The sequence below is a fragment of the Crocuta crocuta genome, unplaced genomic scaffold (assembly GCF_008692635.1).
Source record: "Crocuta crocuta isolate KB4526 unplaced genomic scaffold, BGI_CrCroc_1.0 scaffold866, whole genome shotgun sequence".
Taxonomy (NCBI): Eukaryota; Metazoa; Chordata; class Mammalia; order Carnivora; family Hyaenidae; genus Crocuta; species Crocuta crocuta.
Genome location: NW_027531900.1, coordinates 588,926 through 603,822, shown reverse-complemented (window position 1 = coordinate 603,822; position 14,897 = coordinate 588,926). Strand labels below are relative to the sequence as shown.

General features: G+C 51.5%; 1 protein-coding gene across 1 annotated transcript in view; it reads left to right on the top strand.

Moving 5' to 3' along the window:
* Positions 1 to 14,897, top strand: part of IPPK (inositol-pentakisphosphate 2-kinase) — a 48,293-nt gene that overhangs the window by 5,474 nt on the left and 27,922 nt on the right. The window contains exons 4-8 of the mRNA XM_077773968.1: positions 3,247 to 3,313; positions 4,938 to 5,059; positions 6,054 to 6,143; positions 13,774 to 13,832; positions 14,096 to 14,168. Coding sequence (XP_077630094.1) covers positions 3,247 to 3,313; positions 4,938 to 5,059; positions 6,054 to 6,143; positions 13,774 to 13,832; positions 14,096 to 14,168 — 411 coding nt within the window. The remainder of the gene's footprint in view (positions 1 to 3,246; positions 3,314 to 4,937; positions 5,060 to 6,053; positions 6,144 to 13,773; positions 13,833 to 14,095; positions 14,169 to 14,897) is intronic.

Below are 14,897 nucleotides of genomic sequence, written 5' to 3'. Positions count from 1 at the left end.
CACCTCGGACTTGCCGCCTGGGGCCAGAGCCCAGACCTCCTAGCCTGTGGGTGCTTCACAAGCCTCTGACTGGGGAGGGCAGATTTCATTCTACATCTAGGTGCTGAGGACCAAAATGTAAACACCTGGTGGTTTTTGGCCAGGACATTTGTTCAAAGTCGCGTTCCTCAGCCGGTACGCCTGGGCCGCAGGTGGGCGGGAGGAGGGCGGGGGGGCACACATGCTTTCCTGGACAGATGGTGTCGAGTCTGCGGGGCTGTGGGACGGGAGCTCTGGGGGGTCCGGTGGTCTCTGGTGAGGCTCGCCTTTACCCCCACCTTCGGGGCGCGGGCTCCTGGTGTGTGCCTGGTGCCGGTCGCTCCCTCGGAGGCCCTGGCCATTGAGGCTCCCCTGCGCTTCTCTGTTACAGGCCTCAGAAGAGATATTTCAGCACCTACAGAACATAGTGGACTTCAGCAGGAGTGTGATGAAAGAGTTTGTGGGGGAGAATTACGTCCACTGTGGGGTAAGTGACCTTTCCCCCCACAGTCACGTAGGCGGCCTTCACACGCCCTGCGCTCATGGTACCAGCTTCTGCAGCGTAGCCTGGGCCTTTGTGCCTCCGGCAGCCCTCACGTTCCGCCCTCCTGGCGCTTTCCTTCTGTGCTCGGTAGCGCTCGTGTGTTGTAGCCAGCAAGCCCCAGGTGCCCCCGGTCCCTGCCACCCCGCTAGCCTGGGGGCTGCAGCTAGCCGAGGCTCTCGAGAGAGATCCAGAGGCATCGCTGAGCCCTCTGCTGCTGGCGCTACCTCGAGCCAGTTGGGGAGGGGAGGGGCCCCCACACCGGGCACGTGTGCGGCGGCCTGCCCCTGCCCTCGGGAGGTCTGGGTTGCTGGCCCTTTCTGGCCCCCCTTACCCACAGGGGTGCCTGTCACAGACGAAGTCTGGTTGGGACGCGCACGGGCGGCTCCGCGGGGGGCGTGCGTCCTCACGTGTCACAGCGATTGCCGCTCCCCCCAGAGCGAGCGGGGCCTCTGACTGCAAACGCCGTAGCTTGAGTTCATCCTGAGGAAAACAGTACCGAGGAGGCAGAGGGAAAGTTGTCTGAAGCTTGAGGGTCGCCTGAGTACAGTTAAAGCCAAACATCCTCCAGGGGGTCCCCGGGCAGCTGGGGATGGTTGTCGGCGCTGCTGGGGGTCCATCGGGGCCGTGGACCCCCTTCTGGGCCGACACCAGTGCCCAGCGGGCTGCGGGCCTCAGCACCTCCCGGTGTGGGCTCCCCGAAAGGCTCGGAATGTTGCCGTGAGCCGGCCCTGGCAGCCCCGGGTCCGCGAGACGACCGTCCTCGCCACGGCATCCCGCTGGCCTCCGGGGCCGGCCCCCGGCCGTGTGGGGCCACAGAGGCTGGGCCGGCCCCCGGCGGGGCTCTGGGTGTGCGGTTGTAGTGGGAAGGCCCGAAGCCCGCGGCTGTGGGAGCCCCACGTCTCTAGGTGCCCGGACAGTGTCAGAGTGGACTCGGCTGTGCTGACTGCTGGCTTCCTCCCGGAGGACGGGGCGTTTCTCTGTCCTGCGGCTCTTGGGGGGCTCTGGACGTTTCTCCCAGGTGGGGTCAGCAGCGAGGGTGGTGGGCAGCTCCGGGTCGCAGCTGACGGTGGCCTGGCAGGTAGGAACGGCATCAGGGCCCCCGTGGCCCTCTGCCTCCAGGTCTGCGTCTGTCTGCGCACAGTGGACGGGCCTCTTGGAGACTGTGAGCGCGCAAGGTCACATCCCCGGAACATCCGTCCCGCTGACGCACCTCTTCTGCGTGGAGACCCTGCCAGAGTGAAACTCAGCCTGCGTTTTCTCCCTTGGGTGTGGGGTCCTCACAGGACGGGCTGGGGGCCCTGCACGTCTCTGTCTGCACAGGGCCACCGTCAGGCAACACCAGTGTGTGCACGCGGGACCACTGACCCCCATCACCAGTGTGGGTGTACACGGGCTGCTGACACTGGTCACACCGGTGTGTGTGTGTGTACACGGGGCCGCTGACACCGGCACTGGTGTGGATGTAGACGGGGCCGCTGACACCGGTCACCAGCGTGGGTGTAGACGGGGCCACTGACACTGGTCACCAGCGTGGGTGTAGATGGGACGGACCTCTGACACTGGTCACCAGCGTGGGTGTAGACGGGACCTCTGACACTGGTCACCTGTGTGGGTGTAGACGGGATGGCTGAATTGGTCACCAGCGTACGTGTGGACGGGTGCCGGTCTGGGGACTGGTCTGGGGACTGGTCTAGGCCTGACCCCACCAGCTGGAGGTAGGGAAACAGGGAAGAGGCTGTTCCCCTTGTGCCTTCAGGGGTTTGTGTCCTCGGTACAGTGGACGGTTGAAACACTGATGGAATTTGAAGTGTTGTCTTGCTTTTGTGGGCCCGGTCCTCCCAGGGTGAGTGCCACCAGGGCGGCTGTGACTTGTTTCTGATCCTGCCATGATGGAAGCATTGGCCACATGGTCAGGGAGAGGATGCTGTTCTCCTGGGGAAGCTTCTGGAAGACTGGACAAGTTGCTCCTTTGTCTCTGCAGCCGCCCCTGCATTCCTCTGAGGGCAGAAGCCCATCAACGGGGAAGCTGGTGTGGCGACGGCTTCCAAGTTAACAGTTCCAGGAAGAGGAACTGTGTGGGCTTAACTGTACTTCTTAAGTTAGTACTTTGTGCGGGCGCCGGCTGCCTGCCGTCCGTCCGTCCATCCGTCGTCCATCAGGCAGGATGGCATGGTTCACGCTGACTCAGGAGTCTGAATCAGGGGTCGGTAAAATGTAGCCAAGTGTTCAGGATGCCCAAGATAGAGCCCAAGATGGAACCCATTATAAAATTGGGAATTTCAAGTTGTTTAAAAAAGTGCAGTTCCACTTCACTTGTGGCCCCGGACTGGTCCATCTGCCGCTCCCCACACTCCCATTGCGGCTCCGATGGCTTCTCCCAGCGGGTGAGCGCCCCATGCCCACCTTGGGCATTGTGGGAACCGAGTGCCTTCACTGGGGCTGGGGCGGCTCTCCTACTGTGGAAGCTGGCGCCCTGAGGATGGCCTGTCGCATCTCTTTTATCTGGTCAAATAATAGAGCAGCTTTTATTCCTGAACTCACATACTGAATAATTTTTTAATGTGATAAAATATACGTAGTATGAAATGTGCCATTTCGACCATTTTTCACTGTGCAGTTCTGTGGCATGGAGTCCGTTCCCACTGCCGTGCGGTGCACTGAGTATTTCGTATTTGTTCTCACAGGAAGTGGTTCGGCTGCCTTTAGATTTCGTGAAACAGCTTTGTTTAAAGATACAGTCTGAAAGACCAGGTAAGCATTCCGGCTTCTACGTTTTGTTGGTAATTTAAATACTCCATTTGAGAAGAGTTCGACATGTGACGTGTGTTGGGTAGATGTTGTTTTCGGCAGCTCTGTGGCCAGAAACCTTACCCTCGGGTAGAAGTCCTAGGAGCTCATGAAGACGATTCTGGGCATCGGATGCGCGGGTTGCTGCGGGAAGTATGCGACCTGGGAGGCGCGCCTGGGAGAAGGGGAGCTGAGGGAAGGCAGGGAGGGCGGTTGTGGGGGGGCCCCCGGAGGGCCGGGTGTTCCAGCGGCCACAGCCCCGAGGACCGTTCCCAGCAGCTAGAATCCACCTGCTTGCTTATCCCCCCGTGGGAAGCACATAGACATGAGGCTCCGTGGGCGACCGCTTCTCCCCGCGGCCTCCAGAACCTTCCTGCCCTTGCTCGCAGTGGTAACCATGGTAGCCACGTCAGAGCTTTTCCTCCCAGTCAGAGACCAGGTGTGAGGACCTGGTGTTGAGGCTGGTCCTGCCTCCTGAAGCCCAGCCAGGCGGTTCGGGTGTGCGGGTGGCCTGGGGATTAGGAAACAGCAGAGCGCAGGAGCCCCTGGCTTGGGGCGCTGTGTGGAAAGGGCTGCCTAGGGGAAGGCCGTGCCAGAGCCAGGACTGGGTTTCGGCTGCTCTTCTTTATTTTTTTATTCTGTTATTATTTATTTTTTTTGAGAGAGGGCGCAAGTGAGTGAGGGACAGAGAGAGGGAGAGATGAGTGGGGCTCCCCCAGGGCTCGTGTTCACCTGACACAGGGCTCGAACTCATGAATCGTGGGTTCATGACCTGAGCTGAAATCAAATGCTTAACGACCGAGCCACGCAGGCGCCCTTGGCTGCTCTCCTTTAGACCAGGGTGGCCTGATGCTCGCTCTAAGGCTCTGTGTCACCATTTGAATTACCAGTTTAACTGATCCTCGTTGTAACGGTGACTTGTCGTTGGCCTCGTGATGTGAACGGAGGAAAGCTGACTCCCCCTGCGGTCGGAGGCGTGTGGTTCGGTGGTGCTGAGGAAGCAGGGGTGTTACAGGGCCTGAAGGACCGGTTGTGCAAGGAAGGGGGAGGCCACTGCCTCCTTCCTGTCTCGGCTCTTGGGTCAAGGGAGTCGCAGAGGTCGGAGTGGCCCCCAAGACCATTCCTACCTCTGAGGATGCTTGCACCTTCGGGGACCCCCAGAACAACCTCAGGCCTGAGGATGTGCTAGAAGAGTCTGGAGCTCTCGGTTGCCCTCAGGGCTATGGCTTCTTGCACTGAGGGCCTCTGTCGTACCCACACGGTCATCTGAGAGACGCAGCACAAGCTCCCAGGCGTCCTCCGCACGGGACTTGTGTGCACAGTGCCTGCTTCTCCTGGCAACAAGGCGTGACCGTGCGCACGGAGGAGTGGCGCCAGCCCAGCCTGCAGGTGAAGTCCCGGATAAACACGGACACTCCTCAGCCAGGACGCAGGACGGCATGAGGCTGCGAGGGCCTCCCAGGAGCCGGAGGCCAAGGCCTCTCTTGGGCAGGGCTGGCCCTTGGCCCCGGGAGCCCACCAAGTTGCCGTTGGTTGTCTCGTCTATTCTACGCTGATCCTCCGGCTTTTTCTCGGCTCTGTCTTTCAGAATCCCGCTGTGACAAGGACCTGGACACCCTCAGTGGCTATGCTCTGTGCCTTCCCAATTTAGCCAGACTTCAGACCTACCATTTTGTAGAGCACCGGCCGATTCTGTGTGTAGAGATCAAGGTGAACTTTTATCAAAGGGAAATGGGGGGGCGGGGGCAGGAACAGGGGTGCAGGTATGAGTCTGCAGGTCGTCTGTCTGGAGTGCATTTGGCGACAGAAGCTCCCGAGGTTCCCCGGGCTGGGCCTCATGGCCTCTTCCCAGCCCCCAGCTCTCGTGCATTCGGCTTGGTTCCCACTCCTTCATCTCTGTCACCTGCACCTTAGTGCTCTGCTTCTTCCTACTGGCCGGACCCTCAGATATAGGCCTGTGCCTGCAGCTGGGACGTGGAGGCAGCCAGGGTCAAGCTCTGGCCGGCGGCCACCAGAAGGAAGAGGCACGGGGCCTGTGTGACTTCCAGACCCTGATTTGTGTGCCCATCAGAGGGCAGTGACCCCTGGATAAGGGCCCACGTGTCGCCCTTGGGAAGCCTCCTTGGTGTCCTGGGCCATCGTTCGTCTCCTTCCTCCAAACCTCTGTGGTGGTGCCTTTGGGGTCACCCCGGGTGCTCTGCCTGCCCTTTGCGAGGGTGAGCGTCACGGTGTCTCAGATGACACCCGGCCTTCTAAGCCCCGACACGGAGCCCTGACGGTCCCGCCCCAGAACTGTGGCTTTAAAAGCCAGGGTGCACATGTCCTGGGAGGCTCCCAGCTGTCGGAGGGGCTTCCCGCTTACTCCACCTCGTCCACGGGAGCGAGGGTTCCGCTGCTCAGAGCTGGGAGCGGGGGCAGACCCCTTCCTCCAGGCGTTGCCTCGTGTCACGGTGTGTTGTACTTTGTCCGGTCAGTGATCGAGGCACCTCTGGTCTCCCCAGTGAGGACTCTGGCCTCGGATTCTGTGGCGGCGGAGCCGTTGATATGATGCGGTGAGGAAGGGGTCTGTTCCCTATGGGGCTGCAGACGGAAGTGATTCTGGGAGACGTATCTGATTTCCCTGGGCGTCACGCTCCGTTCTCTCCTGAAAGGTATGGGATTTGTGCCTAAATGGTTTTTTCTTCCTTCTTTGTTTATTTTGCAGCCAAAATGTGGGTTTATTCCTTTCTCCAGTGACGTTACACACGAGGTGAAGCACAAGGTGTGCCGTTACTGCATGCACCAGCACCTCAAGGTGAGAAGTGCAGCCTCCGCGCAGCCCCAAGTGGGTGCTGCGGCCCCCGTGCGGCCCCGAGCGGGCGCTGGCCCTGGGGTGGGACCCCCCGGAGTTGCCAGAGGAGTGAAAACACAGATAGTTTTGATATGATTTGCTTCTTTCACAAGTAGTTCATGTTCATCGTCTTTGTTTGTTTCAAATTGAGGTATAGTTCCCGTATCTTAAGTTCACACACGTGAAGTGTATAATTCAGCGGATTTTAGTAAGTGCACACGGTGTGCTGCCGTCATCACTCAAATTCCAGAATAATTTCATGACTTCACAAAGAATCGTATCCCCGTTAGCAGTCACTCCCCAGGCCCCTGCCTCGCCAGCCCCTGGCAAACGCCTGCCCTTGTGGACGAGCCCTGGACGTGTCCTGTAAATGGAATCCTACATCCGGTGGCCTCTCGTGACTGGCTTCTTCCTCTGAGCATCATGGTTTTGAGGTTCATCCACGTTGTAGCTTGGTTGAACACCATTCCACTGTCCGGGGCACACCTTGTTTATCATTCATCTCTTGATGGACATGTGGGTTGTTTCTGCCCTTCGGCTGTTGTGAATGCAGCTGCTGTGAACATGCATGTGCATGTTCGAGTCCCTGCTTTCAGTTCTTCTGGGTTGAGTTGCTGGGTCTGAGAGAAATTTCTTGAGCTAATGTTTTGGGCGTGTGTCGGGCTGTTTTCCATTGCTCTCACACTATTGTGTATTCCCACCAACGCTGGAAGGTTCCAGTTTCTCCACATCTCCAGCGCTTCTTGTGACTGTAGGAAATCCTAGGGGTACAAAGTGGTACCTCACTCTGTGTTTCCCTAATGGATGGTGACATTGCACATCTTTTCATGTGCTTATTGGCCATTTGTATGTCTTCGTTTGAGATGCATTGGTTCAAGTCCTTTGCCCGTTTGTGAATCAGGTTATGTTTTTGTTGTCGAGTTTTAGGAGTTCTGTGTATATTTTGGATATTAATTCTTTATCAGATATGTGATTAGCAAATATCCTTTCCCATTCTGTCAGTTGTCTTTGCACTGTGTCGATAGTGTCCTTGATGCATAAAAGTTTTAATTTTACTAAAGTATACTTTGCTTTTTCTTTCGTTGCTTGTGCTTTTGGTGTTATAGTCGAATCATTGCCTAATCCAAGGTCATGAAGCTTTTCGTCTAAGGTTTTGATCCATTTTATGTTAGCTTTTATACATGGAGTGAGGTAAGCATCCAATTTTCTTTTGCATTTATTTCCAGTTTTCCCAGCACCATTTGTTGATAGGACTGTCCTTTTTCCACTGAATGGTCTTGGCTCCCTTACTGAAGATCTTTTGGGTAAATATGGTGCTTTAGTTAGTCTGGGCTCTCCGTTTTGTTCCAGTTGGCCTGTATGTCTTTCCTCCTGCCACTATGACCTTTTTTTAAAAAAAAAAATTTTTTAAAAAAAATTTTTTTTTTTAATGTTTTATTTATTTCTAGGAGAGAGAGAGAGAGAGAGAGAGACAGCGTGAGCAGGGGAGGGTCAGAGAGAAAGGGAGTCACAGACTGAAACAGGCTCCAGGCTCTGAGCTGGCAGTCAGCACAGAGCCCGACGCGGGGCTTGAACCCATGAACCGCGAGATCATGACCCAAGCGAAAGTCGGACGCTTAACCGACTAAGCCACCCAGGCGCCCCAAAAAAAAAAATTTTTTTTTTTTTATTCTGTAGTTTTGTAGTCAGTTTTAAAATCAGGAAGTCTGAGTCCTCCTGCTTTGTTCTTCTCTTTCAAGATTGTTTTGGTTTTTTGGGACGCCTTAGAGTTACATATGAATTTGAGGATCAGATTTTTCATTTTTGCAAAAAAAGACCACTGGAATTTTGACAGAAATTGCAGGAACCTGTAGATCACTTGGGGCAGTGCCTCCTTCTTAGCAATATTAAGACTTATAGTCCGTGAACACAGGTCTCTCCACTTAGGTCTTTCAAAATTACTTTCAGCAACGTTTTGTAGCTTTCAGCGTGTAAGTCTTTTATTACTTTGGTTACATTTATTTCTAGATATTCTTTTAGGATGTTGTAAGTATAGTTGTAAATGGAACTGCTTCTTTAATTTCATTTGCAGGTTGTTTATTGCTGGTATATAGAAGCACAACTAATTTTTGGATATTGATCTTGTACCCAGCAGCTTTGCTGAGTGACTTTCTTACAGATTCTTTATAGTTTTCTATGTATAGGATCATGCCATCTGTGAAGAGAGTTTTATTTCTTTTCCAGTTTAGATGCCTTTAGCTTCTCACTTTCCTCAAATAAAGCAGCTGGGAGTTTTGGTAGGGATTCCATTGAATTGCAGATCAATTTGGGAGGTATTGCTGCTGTAACTATTAATATTATATGAACACAGGATGTTTTGCTCTGTGGTTAGGTCTTTAATTTCACTTAGTGATACTTTATGGTTTTCAGTGTGTAAGTCTTATACTTGTTTTATTAAATTTATTTCTAGGTATTTTATTATTTTGGATGCTGTTGTAAATGGTATATATATATTTTTCATTTTGTTTTCAGGTTGTTTATTGCATAGAAATAGAATTGATTTTCTAAATATACATATATATTTTTAATGGTTTTATTTATTTCTGAGAGAGAGAGAGACAGCGTTAGCAGGGGAGGGTCAGAGAGAGAGAGGGACACAGAATCTGAAGCAGCTCCAGGCTCTGAGCTGTCAGCACACAGCCTGACTCGGGCTCGAACCCACGGACCGTGAGATCGTGACCTGGGCCGAAGTCGGACGCTTAACCGGCTGAGCCCCCAGGCGTCCCTGAATGTACGTAGTTTGCATTGCAGTGGAACACACTGAAAATTCACCATCTTAACCGATAAGTTATGTTGTTGTGCAGCAGTCACCACCAGCCGTCCGTCTCCAGAACTTTTGTGTCTTCCCAGACTGAAGCTCTGCCCCATTAGACGGCTCCACGCTCTTCCTCCTCAGCTCCCAGCAGCTGCCATCCTAGTTTCTGTCTCTGGGTTTCACTCCCGTAGCTACTTCATAGAAGTGGAAATACGCAGTATTTGTTCTTTTGTGACGGACTCATCTCACTTAGGGCATCAGGGTTCATCCATGTTGTAAAATAGGTCGGAATTTCCTTCCCTTTTAAGGCTGAATAATAGTCCGTTGAATGTATATACCACATTGTTAATCCATTCCTCCGGGGACACACACTGGGTTGCTTCTGCCTTTTTGGCTCTTGTGAATAATGCTCCTATGAACATGGGTGTGTAAATATCTCTTTGAGATTCTGCTTTCAATTCTCTTGAGTATGTATCCAGAAGTAGAATTTTCGGTCATGTGGTTATTCTGTTTTTAATTAATTACAAGGACCCACCATACTGTTGTCCACAGCAGCTGTGCCTTTTGACATTCCTACCACCGTACCTGAGGGTTCCACTTTCCCTACACCCTTGCCAACCCTTCTTTTCTATGTTTGATAGCAGCCGTTCTAATGGATGAGAAATGTAATTGTTTTTTGTATATTGATACCTTATCCTATCAACCTTGATAAACTTGTTTGCTCTTTTTGGTGGTGGTGGTTTCTCAGGATTTTCTGTATACATGATTAGGTCATTTGCAGATAGGATAGTCTTACTTCATTCTTCCCAATCTGGGTGCCCTTTGTTTTTTTTCCATAATTGCTCAGGTTAGAACTTGCAGTCCAATTTTGTGTAGAAGCCAGAGTGGACATTCTTATCGTGTTCCTGATCGTAGGAAGAAGCTTTCAGTTTTTCACTACTGAGTGTGATGTTCACTGTGAGTTGGCCATAGGTGTTCTTTTCAAGTTCTTTCCCCCCTTTTTTGTGAATCATGAAAGAAGGTTAGATTTTGCCCTTCATCTATTGAGATGACCAAAGGTACTTTCCTTTATATCAGTGTGGTCTCTTACACTGATTTGCATTTGTTGAACCATCCTTGTATTTCTGGGACAAGTCTCACTTTTTTGTATGATCCATTTAATCTGCTGCTAAATTTGGTTGGTTAGTTTTTGTTGAGGGTTTTGCCTTAAGAGATATTGGCCTGGGGGCGCCTGGGTGGCTCAGTCGGTTAAGCGTCCGACTTCGGCTCAGGTCATGATCTCATGGTTCGTGGGTTCGGGCCCCGCATCGGGCTCTGTGCTGACAGCTAGCTCAGAGCCTGGAGCCTGTTTTGGATTCTGTGTGTCTCCCTCTCTCTCTGACCCTCCCCTGTTCAGGCTGTCTCTCTCAGAAATAATTAAAACATTAATTAAAAAAAACAAAGAGAGATATTGGCCTGAAGTATTTTTTAGTGATGTTTTGTCTGGTTTTGGTAGCAGGGTGATAACTGGCTTCATAGAATGAGTTACAAAGTGTTTCCTTCTCTTTACTCTTTTAAGTTTTTGTAAGAGTTTGAGTATTGATGTTGATTCTTTAATCATTTGGTTAGAATTCACTAGTGGAGCCATCTGGTCCTGGGTTTTCCTTCGTCAGAGGATTTTTGATTACTGATTCAGTGCTGCTCTTATTATTCCGTTCAGATCCTCTATTTCTTCCCGACTCAGTTTTGGTAGTTTTGTGTTTCTAAGAATTTGTGTGTTTCATCTAATTTGTTTGTTCATATTACTCTTCTAAAATTCTTTTTTATTTCTGCAAGATTAGTAGGAACATCCTTTCTTTCATTTCTGTTTGTAGTCATTTTTCTTGATCCAGCCAGAGGATTGTAAAAATTGTTGATCTTGTTGAAGAAACAACTTTTGGTTTTGTTCACTTTCTTCAGTTTTCTCCCCATTCTCCATTTCATCTGTCTCTGCTCTAATCTTTACTATTTCCTTCCCTCTGTCTGCATTGGATTTAGGTTGGCCTTATTTTTCTAGTTTGTTAGCACAGTAAATTAGGTTATTGATTTGAGATTTTTCTTCTTTTTCATATAGGTGTTTACAAGTATAAATTTCCACGTAAGCACTGCTCTCTGCCTCCCATAAATTTTGGTATGTTGTATTTTCATTCTCTCTCAATTTTCTGGTTTCCCTGTTGATTTCTTCTTTGACTCATTGATGATTAGGAATGTGTTTAGATTTTTCATGTTTGTGAGTTTCTCAATTGTTTTTATTTTTATTTTTTTGCTATTGATTTCTAATTTCATTCCACTGAGTCTGGAGAACATTTGCATGACTTCATGTCTCCTTGAGAATGTTCCATGTTTGTTTGGTTAGAGTGTGTATTCTGCTGTTGTTGGGTAGAGTGTCCTATAGATGTTTGTTAGGTCTAGTTGGTTTATAGTGTGGTTCAAGTCTTCTGTTTTGTTGTTCATTTTCTGTTTTGTCACTCATTACTTTAACATCTTAAGCTGAACAGTCTTGCTCAGTTAATACCAGTTAATCTCACTGGTATCCGGAAGCTCTGCTCCCCCTTGCTTTGCTGCCTCCCCCCACAAGGTAGTCTTTGTCCACAGTGTGCTCGTTACTACAGATTCCTGACGATTGTCTCCTACCAGGTGGGGGACATTCTTTCTTTCAAGGAGATGGGATATAAAAGTTACAAACGAATATACATATTGTCTTTTCTGTTTACCTATCTGTGTAGTTCCTTTACTGGTGCTCTTTATTTCTTCCCATGGATTCAGATTACTACTATATAGTGCCCTTTCATTTCAGCCTGAAGGGTTCCCTTTTTAGAATTTCTTGTAGGGCAGGTTAGCCAACAACAATTTTTTTTTTTTAGTTATTGTTTACCTGGCAGTGTCTTAATTAGTCCTTCATTCCAAAGGATAGTCTTACAGATGAACAGCTTTTGGTTGACAGTCTTTCAGCACTGACATTTTCTTGAACGCCTGGAACCAGTAAATCTTTGCTGAGGAGCTCTGTGCAGGCAGGGACTGTCATCAACACTCAGCTGTACTCAGCCTTCACTTCCTCAGAGCCTCAGGTCAGCAGAAAGAGAGGGCCTTTGAAGGTCTTTCTAGAGCCTGTGCATGGCCTTCTAGAGCCCTGTGTATATGTCATTACTCGGCTTTTCCTTGTTAGCACTGGGCTAAGCCTGATTGTTGGCCATCATGGTTATCCACTCTCTCAGGTAGCCGTGCAGTGAAACCATTGGCTCACAGCTGCCCCTGGGAAAATGCCCCTTCTGTACCTGCTCAGTTCTTTTTTTTTTTTTTTAATATTTTTATTTATTTCTAGGAGAGAGAGAGAGAGAGAGAGACAGCATGAGCAGGGGAGGGTCAGAGAGAGAGGGAGACACAGACTCCGAAATAGGCTCCAGGCTCCGAGCTGGCAGTCAGCACAGAGCCCGACGCAGGGCTCGAACCCATGAACCGCGAGATCATGACCTAAGCGAAAGTCGGACGCTTAACCGACTAAGCCACCCGGGCGCCCCAACACCTGCTCAGTTCTGAGTGAGGTAGTGAAGACGGGGGTCCAGGAGATAGGTCATATAATGACCATTCTTTGGGCATGAGGCTTTGGAGAAACTCCTGCCCAGTTCAGTCCCCTTGGTGGCTGTCAGGCTTCCTTTTCACCAGGATTGGGGTTGTTGGGAATAGAGCATTAGAAATGCCACAAAGCTGACTGTTCTTAGATTTGGCCATTTTTCTTTTCTTCTTTTTTTTAAATGTTTATTTAGTTTTGAGACAGAAACAGATCATGAGTAGGGGAGAGGCAGAGAAAGAGGGAGACACAGAGTCTGAAGCAGGCTCCAGGCTCTGAGCTATCAGCACAGATATATACAACACAAATGTACATGTTATGTGCCAACAAAATATACATGTTATCCTGGGGGGCATGAGAGGATGCCTTTCCCCACATATTTTCTCACATGTGCATGTACACGTATACTTTTATAAAGCCGATATGGTATCTCGTACGTAGTTGCTCTGCTTTTTTCATTTAATCCTTGAGGATTATTTGTCGGGTACCCTTCAAGGCTTTTTCAGTGCATAGTTGGATATCACCTATGGATGCACTTCTTTTTTTCTTTTTAAGTAAAGTAACATCACTTCCACTCACGTGAATTGCTTTTTTCCTCGAACAAATGGTGATTTGCACGTTTGCCTCTTTCTGTTAGCTGGATGTCGTTTATTCATCCCTTCGTGTATAAAGTGTCCTGGCCTGTGAGCACGGACGCACTCTGAGGTTGTTTCCAGACTCACGGGTACAGTTAGGCTGCAGTGAACGTCCTTGACCTGGTGGCTCCTTATATAAAGGTTTCCCAGCGTCAGCGGATACCTACCTTTAAAATCTGACGGAAACCAGCAAGCTGACTTTCAAAAGCTCGTGATAATTGGTCTTCTCCCCAGCAACATAAAATAATTTGTCGGACACACCCTCCCCTTCCTGAATGTTACAGTTTTAAAGACTTGTTCATCCGATGGCCAGAAGTCAGCCAGGCCGTTCTGTGGGACTGCCTTGTCAGGTTGGGAAGGCGCTCGCCGCCAGCGGCCCCGCTCACGTGCAGGGCTGGGCGGGCAGCCCGAGGCTAGTGGAGGGCTGCACTTTCCTGGGTTTGGAGCCAAGCCCCAGCCCCCACGAGTGACGGTGCGCACCTGGAGGTGGTGGCATCTGCTGGTGGTGACCTTCAGCACCCTTGTCCTCACTTCAGCTGTGCCATCAGTCGCTGACACCACTTGGTGCTTTCTTAACAGGTGGCAACTGGGAAGTGGAAGCAGATAAGTAGATACTGCCCCCTTGATCTCTACTCGGGGTAAGAGAACACTTCTCCTTTGTTCTTGGGGTCACTTTGAGGGGTGGTGGTGGGGGCCGTGGGGTGTGTTCTGTGAGGGTGGGGTGGGCGTGGGGAGCGTTCTCTGTCGCGGGGTTGGAGGCGGGGAGGCCTGGGCAGGNATGTGGCTCCTTGACCCGCAAAGCCTGAGGCCTCCGGCAGTCGCTCCCAGGCACGGCCCCCGAGCCGGGGCCCCCGAGCCGCAGGCTGCTTGCAGTCCTATCGGTAGCGTCTTCTCCTTGTAGGAATAAGCAGAGGATGCACTTTGCCTTGAAGAGTTTGTTACAGGAAGCTCAGAACAACTTAAAGATATTTAAGGTAAGGGTTGCTTCTGTTTCTGGGCACTTCCACGGTGGGGTCGGTGGGAGTCCAAACTGGGTTGGGTGAGCCCGTGGCATGTTGGTCTGACGGCCCTCTGTGGCCTTGCAGACGAGCGCATCTCAGCTGGGGCTGCTGCCTTGGCAAAGTCCCGCGGCCCTTTTTCCAAGCCTCGTTCCACAGGTGTGGCATCCCGTGACCCCTGGAGTGTGAGATGTTAGCTCCTTGACCACTGGGCGGCCTCGGGCCCAGCTCTGGTTCCCGGATGAGGGTGGCCCTGACTCTGTTGGGCTGCGTCCCTGGGGTCCTGCTGTGCATCTCTGAGGGGCGGCCACACCTGTGCCGCGGCTCGCGGATCACTCAGGGAACTTCTGGTTCCCAGTCTTGTCAGCGGGCGAGACATCCCGCATCGTGGCTGTGTGGGGCCGGCTGCTGCACACGGAGCCCTCGCTGTCCGCAGGCTCCCTGAGGCCCTGTGGTTGCCTGCTGGCGGGAGCGGGACTGGCCCAGATTCGGAGGGAGGGCTCGGTATGGCCTGTGTTAGACGTGTGTCCCCTCGGGTCTTCCTCGTCATCTCCCTTCCTCCTCACCCTGCCCCCAGTCCTGGGGATGTCCTCGTTAGCGTTACGTGTGTGCGAGAGTCCAGGGGTCCGGGCTTTCGAGTACTGGGTGTGCGTGGAGAGGCAGGGCCGTTGTCTGTGGACGGCCTGGTGCTCTCTGCGTCCCGCT